At 38.3% G+C, this 13,354-nt stretch overlaps 1 protein-coding gene across 1 annotated transcript in view; it reads left to right on the plus strand.

Moving 5' to 3' along the window:
• The window catches only part of tmem44 (transmembrane protein 44), a 28,070-nt gene extending 15,234 nt beyond the window's left edge, over window positions 1-12,836 (plus strand). The window contains exons 7-10 of the mRNA XM_030131633.1: window positions 4,367-4,474; window positions 4,668-4,727; window positions 4,856-4,990; window positions 12,642-12,836. Coding sequence (XP_029987493.1) covers window positions 4,367-4,474; window positions 4,668-4,727; window positions 4,856-4,990; window positions 12,642-12,746 — 408 coding nt within the window. The 3' untranslated portion in view covers window positions 12,747-12,836. The remainder of the gene's footprint in view (window positions 1-4,366; window positions 4,475-4,667; window positions 4,728-4,855; window positions 4,991-12,641) is intronic.
• The last annotated feature ends 518 nt before the right edge of the window (window positions 12,837-13,354 follow it).

Here is a 13,354-nt window from a genome sequence, read left to right on the forward strand (position 1 = left end):
CACCAATACTCTGGTCATTATGTTATTTCTGCAGTTATCAGATTATTATTGATCATGTAAACAGGATCATGTGATCGATTTTATCCAATAACAGGGTAATCTGATTATGAGAAATCAGATTACCACAACTAGATTTGTCCCCAGTACTCTGATGTCCGACCTCCTAAGGGTGGTTCCTTCACATTCCAAGGATCAGCTGTTTTTAAGGTCAAGGTTACTTTATTTGTACCCGTGGGTAGATTTGTTTTGCAGTCGAGGTGATTGCTTTGGCATTACAGCAAGACATACATTGAACATGTTAGACGGGTACTTGGTGGAGCTTCCAGACAGGACAAACAGACAGGACAAAAAGTGTCCAGTGTTCCACCATTCATCAGTACAGCAGCATGGATAAGTAAAAAAATAAAATAAATAAATAAGATCAAATAAATAAAAACAAAATGCAATAAAACACAATAAAAACCCAGAGAAGATAAAATCAGTATGGGATAAAAAAAAAACAGGATAAGAACATAAAATTTAAAAATTTTGAAGTCACAATAACAATAAATAGAGCAAAGAAATAGAATAAATAACTAAAACTAGAAGCACTCGGAGAGCGCAGACCTCCGCCAAGGCAGATCAGTGCCCCGGATTTGGATGAAAATTTCAGGAATTGTTGATACTGGCACAAGGAACAAATGATTAAATTTTGGTGGTAATCAGGGGTGGGGGGGCCACTGATCTGCCTCGGCGGAGGTCTGCGCTATCTTTTCTAGAAAAGCACTCGTAGAGCGCAGACCTCCACCAAGGCAGATCAGTGGCCCCCCCACCCCTGATCACCACCAAAATTTGTTTCTTGTGCCAGTATCAATATTTCCTGAAATTTTTATCCAAATCCATCCATAACTTTGAGTTATCTTGCACACAGACAGACAGACAAACAGACAAACCAACGCCGACAAAAACATAACCTCCTTGGCGGAGATAATAAAGGAACGATAAAACAAAGTTAAAATGGTTCGGTCAATGTGGAAGTGTGCCAGTTTTCTAAAGCAGTGAAGGCGCTGATGGCCCTTTTTACATACAGATCTGCAGTTTTCATTAAAACTCAGTTTTTAATTGTTTACTTCCCACTTTCTGCTCTTTTAAGAAATCCTAGGGATGCACCAATGCCGATACCAGTATCAGGTATCGGTCCGATACTGAGCACATGTACTTCAACTCGTAAAAGTGCTCCGATATAAACATACTGATACCACTTTATGGTAGTGTGACATTCACCTTGTAGTGCAGCAGGTACGAGGCCGAGGAGTAATGTCAGCAGTGTGGAGATTTAACAAAATAAACGACAGTGGCAAAAGTAACGTTAAAGACACAGACAGATACAGACGGAGCATTCTGTCCGTCCTCTGTGTAGAGGACCAAACATAAGGACCAGGACAAAGGTGGTAAAATTAGTAAAAATGATCATTTAATAAGGTTAGAAAAATTTAACACAAGCTCCAAAAAACGTCAATTTACAAAATGAACAAAGATGGACCCAACTGAGGTCAGCTAAACCAAACTGCAACAGAACAAAAACGGACCTAACCAGACAAAGAACCAAGCCGGGCTTAAATAGAAAAGGACTAACCCAAATCAAACACAAGGGGGAGGCCTTACACTGTGAAATTAAACACAACCATTAACTTAGTCAAAATAACATGAAAAACAAATAATCATAACTAGACACAACGTACTAACCGTGTGAAACCATTGTGATTTAAACCAAGAATTTAAACTAAATTATCACAAAGACACATACGGTGCCCCCCCCCCCCCCCCCCCCTCAGTCTTGTCACATTAGTTCCTTCCCGTGTCTTACGTACTAGCCACGCCCCTTTGTCTGGTCTTTTGTCTGCAACTGAAGAACAATGGAAGTAAATAATTCAAACATAACTAATATGTGTGCACCCACATTAGAATGTTTAAATAAAATACTTCAGCTAAACTCTGCGATGTAATCATTAACTGTAATTTGACAAAACTCATGAAACAAAAACTACAGACACAACATGGTGGTGGCAAGGGGTCCACCACACTGCCTACATTCTGTACATAATTCTGTCTGTTCTCTGGGTGCTCGCGGATTTGTACCCAGACGGAGAATTCAGAGCAGTACCACCAAGAACCATGGAGGTAGAGGATCTGTTCAAAGAGCGACTGTGAGTTAGAGAAAAACGTCTGACAGATTTAGGACAAATACCCTCATCAGTATCGACATTAGTATCACATTAGTGTTACCTCTGCCGTTTACAGGCTTGTTGTTACTGACTTTCTTCTTCTTCTTCATAAAACTTTACTCTTCTTCGTGGTATTTGTCCAGTATGGTTAATTCAGAGTGGCATCCCCTGGTGGATTAATTGACAAACGCTCATTCCAACACATTAACCCTTTCATGCATGAATTATGAGAATTTTAATCAAGATTTTTTTTTTTTCCTGAGTGTTTTTTTCCTCTTTAGGCATGAAAAAAAAAACAATGTGATTGAATTTTTTTAATGAACCTACTTTTCATGGAGTTACAAAAATGTCCACTCAGCTGGACACCATGCATTTTATTTTATTTTATTTTTTAAAATTTAACCTTTATTTAACCAGGTAAGTTAGCTGAGAACTGATGCTCATTTACAATAACGACCTGGCCAAGAGGCAGCACACAAACAGAATGAGTAGCAGCACAGGTTATATGTACAAACAACAGAACAGATTAAAAATTACATTTTTGAAGCAAAGAAACATGCATTTACTGATATAGTGTGTGAAAACTATGAAACAAAAACATTTTTAATGCTGCTAATCTTATGTTTTCTCACATTTTAACACACTCTAATACAATTACTCACTCAGATAATATGCAACAAAAAACAACTTGTTAAAAAAACAAACAAACTGGTAATTACAGTCTAATAACAATTAGCAAATAATTTACACTCAAATATGTCACTGCAGATCAGCTTTATCAAGAACAGGAAAGATACAGTAATGGTATGAATGTCAGTGTATGGAATGATGCATAAGTGTCCACTGTGTTGACTGATATGGAACTAAAACAACAAAACCCATAATATACAAGAGAACAGCTGGAGAAGAACTGTCCACTGTAGTGACCACTATGCATGAAAGGGTTAAATGTCAGTAGCAGCACTTTGTTCCAGTCAGACTAATGACAACGACAATAAAGCACATTTACAAAAGGAACTAAGAACTGGAATGGGATTATTAAGGACTAGTATTGGTAAGTACTCAAATGTAAATATTTGTACTTGTACTCAGTCTTGAAAACACTGGTATGGGTGCATCCCTAATAAATCTATTAAATCAGGAGTGTCAAACATGCGGCCTGGGGGCCAAATGCGTCCCACCAAAGGTTCCAGTCCGGCCCCTGGGATGAATTTACAAAGTCAAAAATTCCACAGTCTTGAACTGAATTAAGCAAAAAAAATAAATTTAGCTTGAATTAACCCTTTGATGCATGAATTATGAGAACCTTAGTCAAGTTTTTTTTTCCCCCTGAGTGTTTTTATTCCTCTTTGGGCATGAAAAACAAATGTGATTGAAATTTTTGGAATGAACCTATTTTTTTTTTGGAGTTACAAAAATCTCACACAATGGACACAATGTGTTTAATATTTTGAAGCAAAGAAACATGTTTTTAAAACACAATAACGGAAAGTGATATACTGAGTGAAAACTATGAAATAAAAATATTTTAATGCAGCTAATCTGATATTTTGTCACATTTTAGTATAATCTAATACTAGTTATTACTCACTTTATGGAGATAATATGCAAAAAAAAAAAAAACTTTTAAGAAAACGGTTAATTACAGTCTAATAACAACTAGCAATTAAAAAACACTCAAACATGTTCCTACAGATCAGGTTGATCAACAACAGCAAACTTACAGTAATTGTATCAATTGCAGTGTATGAGATGGTGCTTAAGTATCCACTGTGTTGGCTGATATGCAAATAAAACAACAAAACCTATGGATATACAAGAGAACAGCTGCAGAACAGCTGTCCACTGTAGTGACCAGTATGCATGAAAGGGTAATACATAATACACACATTAACCAGAAATACAAAAGGGAAACTAATACCAATAAACAGTCCTGAAATTTAGTTACATTATTATAATAAAATCTCAAATTACAAAAATGTGGGTAAATTACTCATCATCTGTCAATGCTTTAAAACCACACATCATCATCATCATCATCATTATTATTATTATTATTATTATTATTATTATTATTATTATTATCATTATTATTATTATTATTATTGTTATTGTTGTTGTTGTTGTTGTTGTTATTATTAAACTTTAACCCAGTTCCTCAGTTGGGACTCCTTCATTTATTGAACCTCTGCAGCGGTGCAGGGATCAGCTGTGAAGAAAAGCCTACAGTACACAATAAACAGGAAGTTCATTCAACAGCACAAACAAAGGTAAGGGTTAATGTTTACGCCCTTAAAGTTTTCCCCAGTTCTAAGGAATTGCACTGGAGTATTGTGTTCCGTCCCATCAGCATGTGTTCTTGTTTGTTTGGATGCCTTTTGCCTAATTTTGGTAGGAATTGCACTGGATTCATCAGGTTGATGTGACAGTAACACTCTGTACTCACTAACCTTGTCTTCACAGATGAAAAGTTTCCTGAAGGCGACGGACATGGGACGATATATAGACGTCATTGCACAGCCTGTAAGAAAAGTAAGACAAGACTCAGTGGTCCCTCAGACTATTGTACGATAAGCTGTGGTTGTCCTGAGTCAGTGAGTACATCAGCAGGTTGTGTACATCAGATACATGCAGTGTTCGTATTTGGTCAGATATGCCTGAAGGAGATCTCGGTGTCCAAGGAGACGGAGGACCGGTCTGCGAACGGGGTGGAGCGCTTGATCCGAGTGGACAGTTTCTACTCAGACACGTCCTTAGACTCATCCACAGTCGGCTCAGATCTGGAGGTGAGGACTGGTACTGAGAAGTGAATCAGTCTGACGTGTACACGTGTAGGTGCCACGTTCTGCCACTAGGTGGTGATAGCAGATCGAAATTAGGTCAGTGTATGAGATCTGAAGAATAAAAAAAAGAAAACCTCTGCAAGAATTAAAAAGAAAAAAAACATCTGCAAGAATAAAAAAAATATATCTGAAGGATCTGAATGAATACAGCTGGTTGTCTGGCATCAGCTGAACAGCGTTGATGACTTTATTGCATTGTTATATGGGTTTATAGAATATATACTGTTGGATAAATGTTTCATTAACTATAAACCTACTTTTATTTTTATATATACATATGTAAACAATTGAAACACATGTGACAATGGATGGAATCCCACCTCAAACTGACTCCTGTTTCAAATAATAAAATGACAGTTGGCCCTATGTGTTTTTCTCTCCATAATATGATAATATAATGTGCAATATAATACAATATAATATAATATAATATAATATAATACAGTATGAATAATATTCATCAATTCATAAAGTGTAAAGAGGAAATGACACATTCTGGTATTTGGGAAACATAACATGTTTTTCAATATTGAATTAATCAAACAAAACAAATGCCATGGAATCATTTACCTAGAGTGAATAAGTGCATTACTCTACAGTTTCTACAGGTTCTAACTCCATCATGTATCAGTGTATTATGGTCTGGATCCAGTGGAACCCACTGTAAACTTTTCCACCAATCCATTCAGAAGTCTGTTTTTAAAAGGTCATGAACGGTACCTTTGGTGTGTACCAGGAAGTCCATCTGTCTGAGGTGTTTGTCCAACCCATTTGTCTTCACCCGATTCTTTTCAAATTTGACACATGTTCTGAGTTTTTGCAGTTTTTACAGATTTTTGAAAGTTTTTTACAAAAGATTGAAAGTTCAGACTTGGACAGAATAATGTTTGACTGAACTTCCCAAAAAGAACAGTGATTTAGTTTCATCTAGTTTACACTAATGTTTGATTTTAAATCCAGAATGAATCCCTGGGGAGGCAGGGTACCGGGGGGGGGATTTAGTAAGCTCCACCTACTTTTTTATTTGTTTGCTTATTGTTTTCTTGCAGCTTTTTTAATAATCCAGTCTACAGAAATAGTTCTTAGGAAAATTCTAAGAATGTCGTTGCTTATCTGATCCGTGGCCGACAGTCTATGATGGAAAATAAAATCAGGAATAGGAACTAGAGAAGGAAATGGAATGTGAGGAAGGACGAAGAAAGAGTAACACATGATTCTGAGGGAAGTAAATCTGACAGCAGTTAGTTTCTTGTGTGACACTAACACTCAGCATGTTCTTTGCTGAGCTGAGCTCTACAGAGAGGTGTGTGTGTGTGTGTGTGTGTGTTTGCTAAAAGCAGGGTTTGTATTTTAACTCTGTCAGTGTATTTTCAGTATCCAGGAGAACCCACGGTGTCCCCTTATGTCCCCTTGTGTCTCCTTGTGTACCCTTTTGTCCCATTATGTCCACTTTTGTCCCCTTATGTCCCCCCGTGTCCCCGTGTGTCCCTGTTTCAGAGGACAGTTTCTCTAACTGCAGTGCTTGTAAAGGCCCAGCTTCAGTTCACAGGCAGAATGACATTGCGCTCTTTTCTTCTTTTGCGCCCACAGCGCTCACAGCCACAGGAGAACCTCCCATAATGCACTGGGGGACAAAGCCAGGTTATGGAGGATGTCATTTAATCACAAACCAGAGCAAATAGTGAGAGCGCTAACAATGTGAACTGTTGAGCAAACAGGAACAGGTGAAAGGCCCAGTGGCCACGGACCATGTTCTCACTTCAAAACGTCCTTTATTTATACGCGTTTGTTTGGATGAGGCTTCACTTTAATGTATGGCTGTGTACAGTAGACATAAACTAATTAAAAAGTTGGTGACATCAAGCTTTTTAACTGGAATTACTGAGTTTGGGGGGAAAAAAAACAAAAACTATAGCTCAAAAAATGTAAATTCCTCATAGAAAGGTCAGATTATTATTGGTTAGTAAATCATTCAGATTTATTTCTCATATTTTTGGATTGATTCAACTGCAAAAAAATGAATATATGACATAGATAAACTGACTTGAATTTGGAATATTTATCTTGAAAAATCATTTTTAAATGTGTTTACTTGTTCAGATTATTTGACTTGTTCTAAGAATTTTCATCTTGATCTGAACTCCACTGAGATATTCCAACAAATTTAAAAAGTATTTCTAATAAAGCTAGGTCCACTGTTGGAGGATGAGTACGGAGAACTTGTTTTAGGCAATTTTACCTATAAATATATTTAGAAATATATATCAACTGAGACATTACATCTGCATATATATATATATATATATATATACATATATATATATACCACTGGTCAAAAGTTTGAGAACACTCCAATTTTTCCAGTTTTGTATTGAAGTTCCAGCAGTTCCAGTCCAATGAACAGCTGGATGTGGTACAAAGGTAAGCGGTGAACTGCCAGAGGTAATAAAAAAAAAAAAAAAAAATACGACCAATGCCCCTGTAGCTTACCGGCACTTGCTATCTCTTATAATGGGGAAATTTTTCAAAGTCACACCAAATCCATAATCAGATCTGGATCCAAATAATTTCAGTAACTTTTGATGACATCGTCATAAAGAAGCTGTATACCAAGTTTGAAGTCAATCGGAATTATAGTTTCGGAGAAGAAGACGATTGAAATTTTTGTAACGGACGACAGACGACGACAGATGACAGATGACGACAGCCGACAACAGAAGCTGCCGCCACCGGAGGCCGCATGACGGCAATAAGAAAAAAGCAAAAAAAAAAAGTTAAGGTTAAACAAAACTGAAAAATAATGTACATGTCAGAATTACACAAAAAGGCGAACTAGAAATGGGTTAGTAAATGAAAGCAGTTCTGCAGCAATGGAGGTTGATCAAGCCTGGAAAGTTGGTGCGACCAATTCCTCCAGGTGTCCCAACGTTTGTGAATTCCTTCAACCCCCTGTGTCTGCAGAAAAGGAATGTTGGAACACACTTTGGTACCATACCGTTGGAGCATTATTTGAACAGTATTGGACTGCAGAAAGTAGTGTGTTAAAATGGAAAAGAGGAAAAGAATTAACGATAGAAGAGAGACAGAGCATCAGAACTCTGAAAAATGTAGGTCTGTCCTACAGAGAAATGTCCAAGAAAGTCCAGGTGTCAGTAAGTCCAGTTTCCTTCACCATCCAAAGGCACTCAGAAACTGGACTGGAAATGCTGACAGAAGAGGTCTGGAAGAACCAAAGACACAACAGAATCAGAAGTAGAGTTTATGAGAAACAACAGCTGGAGTGAGAGGAGACTGACAGGACAACAGCTGGAAGCACAGAGAAGATAGTGGAGGAGTAAGTTCCACTGTGAACAGAAGACTGAACAGTTACAGGTTTGATCAGTCCAGAACACCTTCTTCCAGTCCTCAGTCATCCACTGGTGCTGTTTCATGGCCCAGACAAGCCTCTTTTTCTTATTCTGAAGTCTCACCAGTGGCTTTCTGCTGCAACTGGACCCATCAAACCTGCAACTGGAAGTCGTCTGTTCACATTTGAAACTGAGACTTGAAACTTGTATATTCTGCTTAAAATAAGAATGTTATCGTTCTGTAATCCTTAGATGATATTTTCTTATTTTAATAAAAGTTGATAAGTGTAATTTTCTTACTGCACCGGCAGATGTTACTTGAATTCAGACATTTTAATTCAAAAATGAGTTTAATTTTCTTCTTTTTGTACAGGCCTTTTATGCTGTGTACATGTATAAATCAATAGATAATGTGATCAAATCTGTTTTCTAACGCTGTGAAAAAAATAGTGTAAATTCTGTCATTTTTTTAAAATGCAGTGGTGTCAGCCATTCAGTCCGCTGTTCCTTGTTAAACTATTGTTGGTAGATTATAAATGCACTATTGGTCGCCCTCTAACTGTGTGGTTCATCTGCTGTTTGTGGTTGGTGGGGGTCCGTTCACCTTTAATCCAGCTGTAATATTCAGCTCCGTCCAGTCTGGATGTGTGACCCTTCCTCCACTGTGTGGTTAAAACTGACCAGAGCTGTTAGTGAAGACACAACACACACTGATTTCATCATACATGTCGGCACAGTGTCTAATGTTTAATATGTTCTGCGGGGGGGGGGGGGGGGTTCTGAGTGCCACTGAGGTGAGCTCAGGCATCACAACACATGAAGCAGTCAGAGTCCATGTTTGGGCTTTGGAAGAACATTACACATCTAAACAACACTTTAATATGACACCAGCCTGTCAGCGGTGCATTCACAGCCTCTGTCTGTCTGTCTGTCTGTCTGTCTGTCTGTCTGTCTGTCTGTCTGTCTGTCTGTCTGTCCACCACACATTCCAGGACAGACTGAGGCTCCGCCCACACAGCAGGTGTTAATGCTCTATTCAGATATTTGGGTGAAATCTGATTTTTTTTGCGTGTTCCTTCATATTCCACATTAAATGCGACTTCTATCAGTTTTGGTCAGATAAATGCGACCTGGCCGTTCAGACTGAAGTCACATTGGAAAATATCAGATCTGTATCAGATTTAGGACCACATATGAAAGTGGTCTGGGTCAGATTTAGGACCACATATGAAAGTGGTCTGGGTCGGATTTAGGACCACATATGAAAGTGGTCTGGGTCAGATTAGTGCTGTTCAGACTGTAACAGATCAGATCCAGGTCACATGTGGGTGAAAAAATCGGATTTGCCTGCAGTTTGAACGGAGCCTTACACTGCAAAAATCAAAATCTGACCAAGTGTATTTTTCTCATTTCTAGTCCAAATATCTCATCACACTTAAAATCAGACAGAATCACCTACAGAGGAACTTTTCATTGCGATATAAGAACTGATTTATAGACAATTGATTTGGAAAATCTGATTTCAAGAAATCTTACCAAGATAATTTTCACTTGTTCCATTGGCTGATTTTTTTTTATTTTTTTATTTTTTTGTTTGAATTAAGCAAATAAATAAATAAATAAATAAATAAATAAATAAAATCTTGAAATCAGCCAAAGAAATCTGCCAATGGAACAAGTGAAAATTATCTTGGTCAGATTTCTTGAAATCAGATTTTCCAGACCTATTGTCTATAAATCAGTTCTTATATCTCACAGAAAAGTTCCTCTGTAGGTGATTCTGTCTGATTTTAAGTGTGATGAGATATTTGGACTAGAAATGAGAAAAATACACTTGGTCAGATTTAGAGTTTTGCAGTGTAGAGAATGTGAACACATCCCATAATAGCTCCAAATGCATCCTGGGTACATACAGACCTGCATTAGAGCTGTCACCGCAGGATTAGATGTGTCACCAACGTTAATGCTAAGGCTGAACACGACATGACGTAGAGGTTTGAAACAAGTGGAGAACTCACAGAAGTGTTGTGTGCTTTGTCATAAACCAGTTTCTTCCAGATCCTTTGCTGAGTTGGCGGGGTGGGGGTGGGGGGTGGGGTTCTGATATGAAATACAGTGAGGCTTAGTTCAGATTTACCTTGTGGCCCAATTGTTGTCCTGTGTAAAAAAATAAATAAATAAATAAAATCTTTGATTCCAGATGAACACAGGGCTGGGTCTGTCTGCTTCAGAAGTCAGTCCAATAGATGCCTGATCTACAGGGGAGCGTCGCTCCCTCTGCTATTTTAAGAGATATTTATGGTCTCCTATGTGTTGAATACTGCCGAGGGACTGAACTGTGTACACACAAACACAACATGATCATCAGAACAGGAGACTTTACTGAAGTCCTGCTGCTGTGGTTTGTCATGGACACAAGCCACAGTGGTCAAAAAGGACCACGGTCAGTGGACCAGGGTCAGTGGTCAAAAAGGACCACGGTCAGTGGTCAAAGAGGACCAGGGTCAGTGATCAAAGAGGACCAGGGTTAGTGGTCAAAAAGGACCAGGGTCAGTGGTCAAAAAGGACCACGGTCAGTGGTCAAAGAGGACCAGGGTCAGTGGTCAAAGTGGACCAGGGTCAGTGGTCAAAAAGGACCACGGTCAGTGGTCAAAGAGGACCAGGGTCAGTGGTCAAAGAGAACCAGGGTCAGTGGTCAAAGAGGACCAGGGTCAGTGGTCAAAGAGGACCAGGGTTAGTGGTCAAAAAGGACCAGGGTCAGTGGTCAAAAAGGACCACGGTCAGTGGTCAAAGTGGACCAGGGTCAGTGGTCAAAGTGGACCAGGGTCAGTGGGTAACTTACTTTATTCCCCAAATAAAGTAAGTTAACCTTAACCTTAACCTAAACCTAAACCTAAACCTTTCCCCAGTAACTACGTCATTGGGGAAATGCTGTGTTTGTAGGACAGTCAAACAGACTTCAGACTACTGATGGGGGTCAAACCCAGACCATGGTCACTGAAGCACAGCTCCACTGGGCTGACGTTAAATACAGATGACACATGGAAAACTCAGAATGGTGTCGTCTTCAGAAATATTATAATTATGGTTGATGACTGATGATGATCCTGAGGTTATTTTAGTGCCTACACACAGTGTGTGATGTGTGTACAGTCAGTGTCCAGTAAAATGAAGTAAACTACAAAGCATTGAAACACTTTGTGTTTAATCTAATAATGTAAACAAACACAAAAGATTTCTGAAAAATTACATAATGATAATTATAATAATCATGATAATCATGATAGTCATGATAGTCATGATAGTCCCAGCCACTGATCTCCAGTGAAAATAAATATGACATAATGAAAAAATAACATAGTGACATAAGATTATATCATCATTATTATCATTAACATCGAAAAAGCAGAAATTTGATTTAGGGTTTGACCTGATGCAACTGAAATGGTGTAAAAAAAATAATAAAAAATTAACCGTTAATCACTTTGACAAAACTCCTCTGAATAATCATCCTTTAACAATTAACACTGAAAAAATGTAAATCTGACCAAGTGTATTTTTCTCATTTCTAGTCCAAATATCTCATCACACTTAAAATACGACAGAATCACCTACAGAGGAACTTTTCAGTGAGATATGAGAACTGATTTATAGACAGTAGATCTGGAAAATCTGATTTTAAGAAATCTGACCAAGATAATTTTCACTTGTTCCACTGGCAGATTTTTTTTGCTTAATTCAAGCAAAAATATCTTGTTATTAATTTTGTTTTCACTTGTTTTTAGAGGGGCATTTTTTTCCCAGTGTAACACTTTTAAATAGATGACGTCTAGACAACTATGACAGTTATAACTAGCATGTTGACCCGTGGGGAACCACTGGTTCTAGATCCTCTGATCCAGTTTGTTCTTTTCCTTTCTTGGTAAATTCCACGGGTGTTTTCAGTTGAATAACCTCTCAGCTGACATGTCTGTCCAAAAGACCAAAATGACTAACATCTGCCAAAATATTGGTCCTATCAACTTACTGTTTTCACTAGTCTGTTCACTGAGCAAAAACACAGAAGTATGACAAACTGTAACAGTCAGATGTGTACGGACACACACACACACACACACACACGAAAATTACATGATGTTCCAGCACAAATGATCGTCAAAGCAGTTTTAGAGCGTAAATACAAACATATATATGATGTGCTCTAACAGAATTCATCCATAAAATCTGGACCTGTCCATATTTTCCAGTGGGATTTTGAAGAGGTCAGTGTGCAGTGGAGTGAACCAGCAGGAAAACCACAGGACAGGACGGAGCGTCTCCCATCAAACAGCCTTCAACCCATTAACATCTAAAGCGCAGAGGGGCTTAAACATATTCCTGCTGAATGTCAAAAGTCACTGACATGTTCTACATGTGGTCCTTACATTTCAGTTATAATAAATTCTGCAAACACTGACGTCATGTGTTGTGTCGTGTTTGACGTCACCACCTGTTCCACTAATTCAGCTGACCAGTTAGCCACTTATGGAAGCATGGACTAATACTGACTTTCTTTATGGGTGCATTTGTCTGTACAGTCTGTGTTGAGCAGAAGTGAATACATGTTTAGAGTTTGTCACATCACAACCACGTTTGAATGATTTGACAAAAAAAACCCCAACAACAATCACTCATATAAAATTAGGTTTCAGCTTTAAAAACCAGCCGTATCCTAAACCCGGGGTGTGGCTTCAGCTGCCGTCGTAGACAATAGCGCTTCTGTGAAACCACGCCTGTTTGTGGGAAATGTTCCAGCCTCCAACTATTGAACATCAACAAAAGAACAGAACTGCTCCAAACAATTAGCAGAGAATCATGTAGCAGCAGAAGTGTTCTCCTGCTGTTATGGGCTGAAATCTGCTCTTAAAAACCATGACAGTTTCATCTTTTTCCCTCTAAACCAGGACTATCAAACTCAGTT

The sequence above is a fragment of the Sphaeramia orbicularis genome, chromosome 4 (genome assembly GCF_902148855.1).
Source record: "Sphaeramia orbicularis chromosome 4, fSphaOr1.1, whole genome shotgun sequence".
In the NCBI taxonomy this organism is placed as follows: Eukaryota; Metazoa; Chordata; class Actinopteri; order Kurtiformes; family Apogonidae; genus Sphaeramia; species Sphaeramia orbicularis.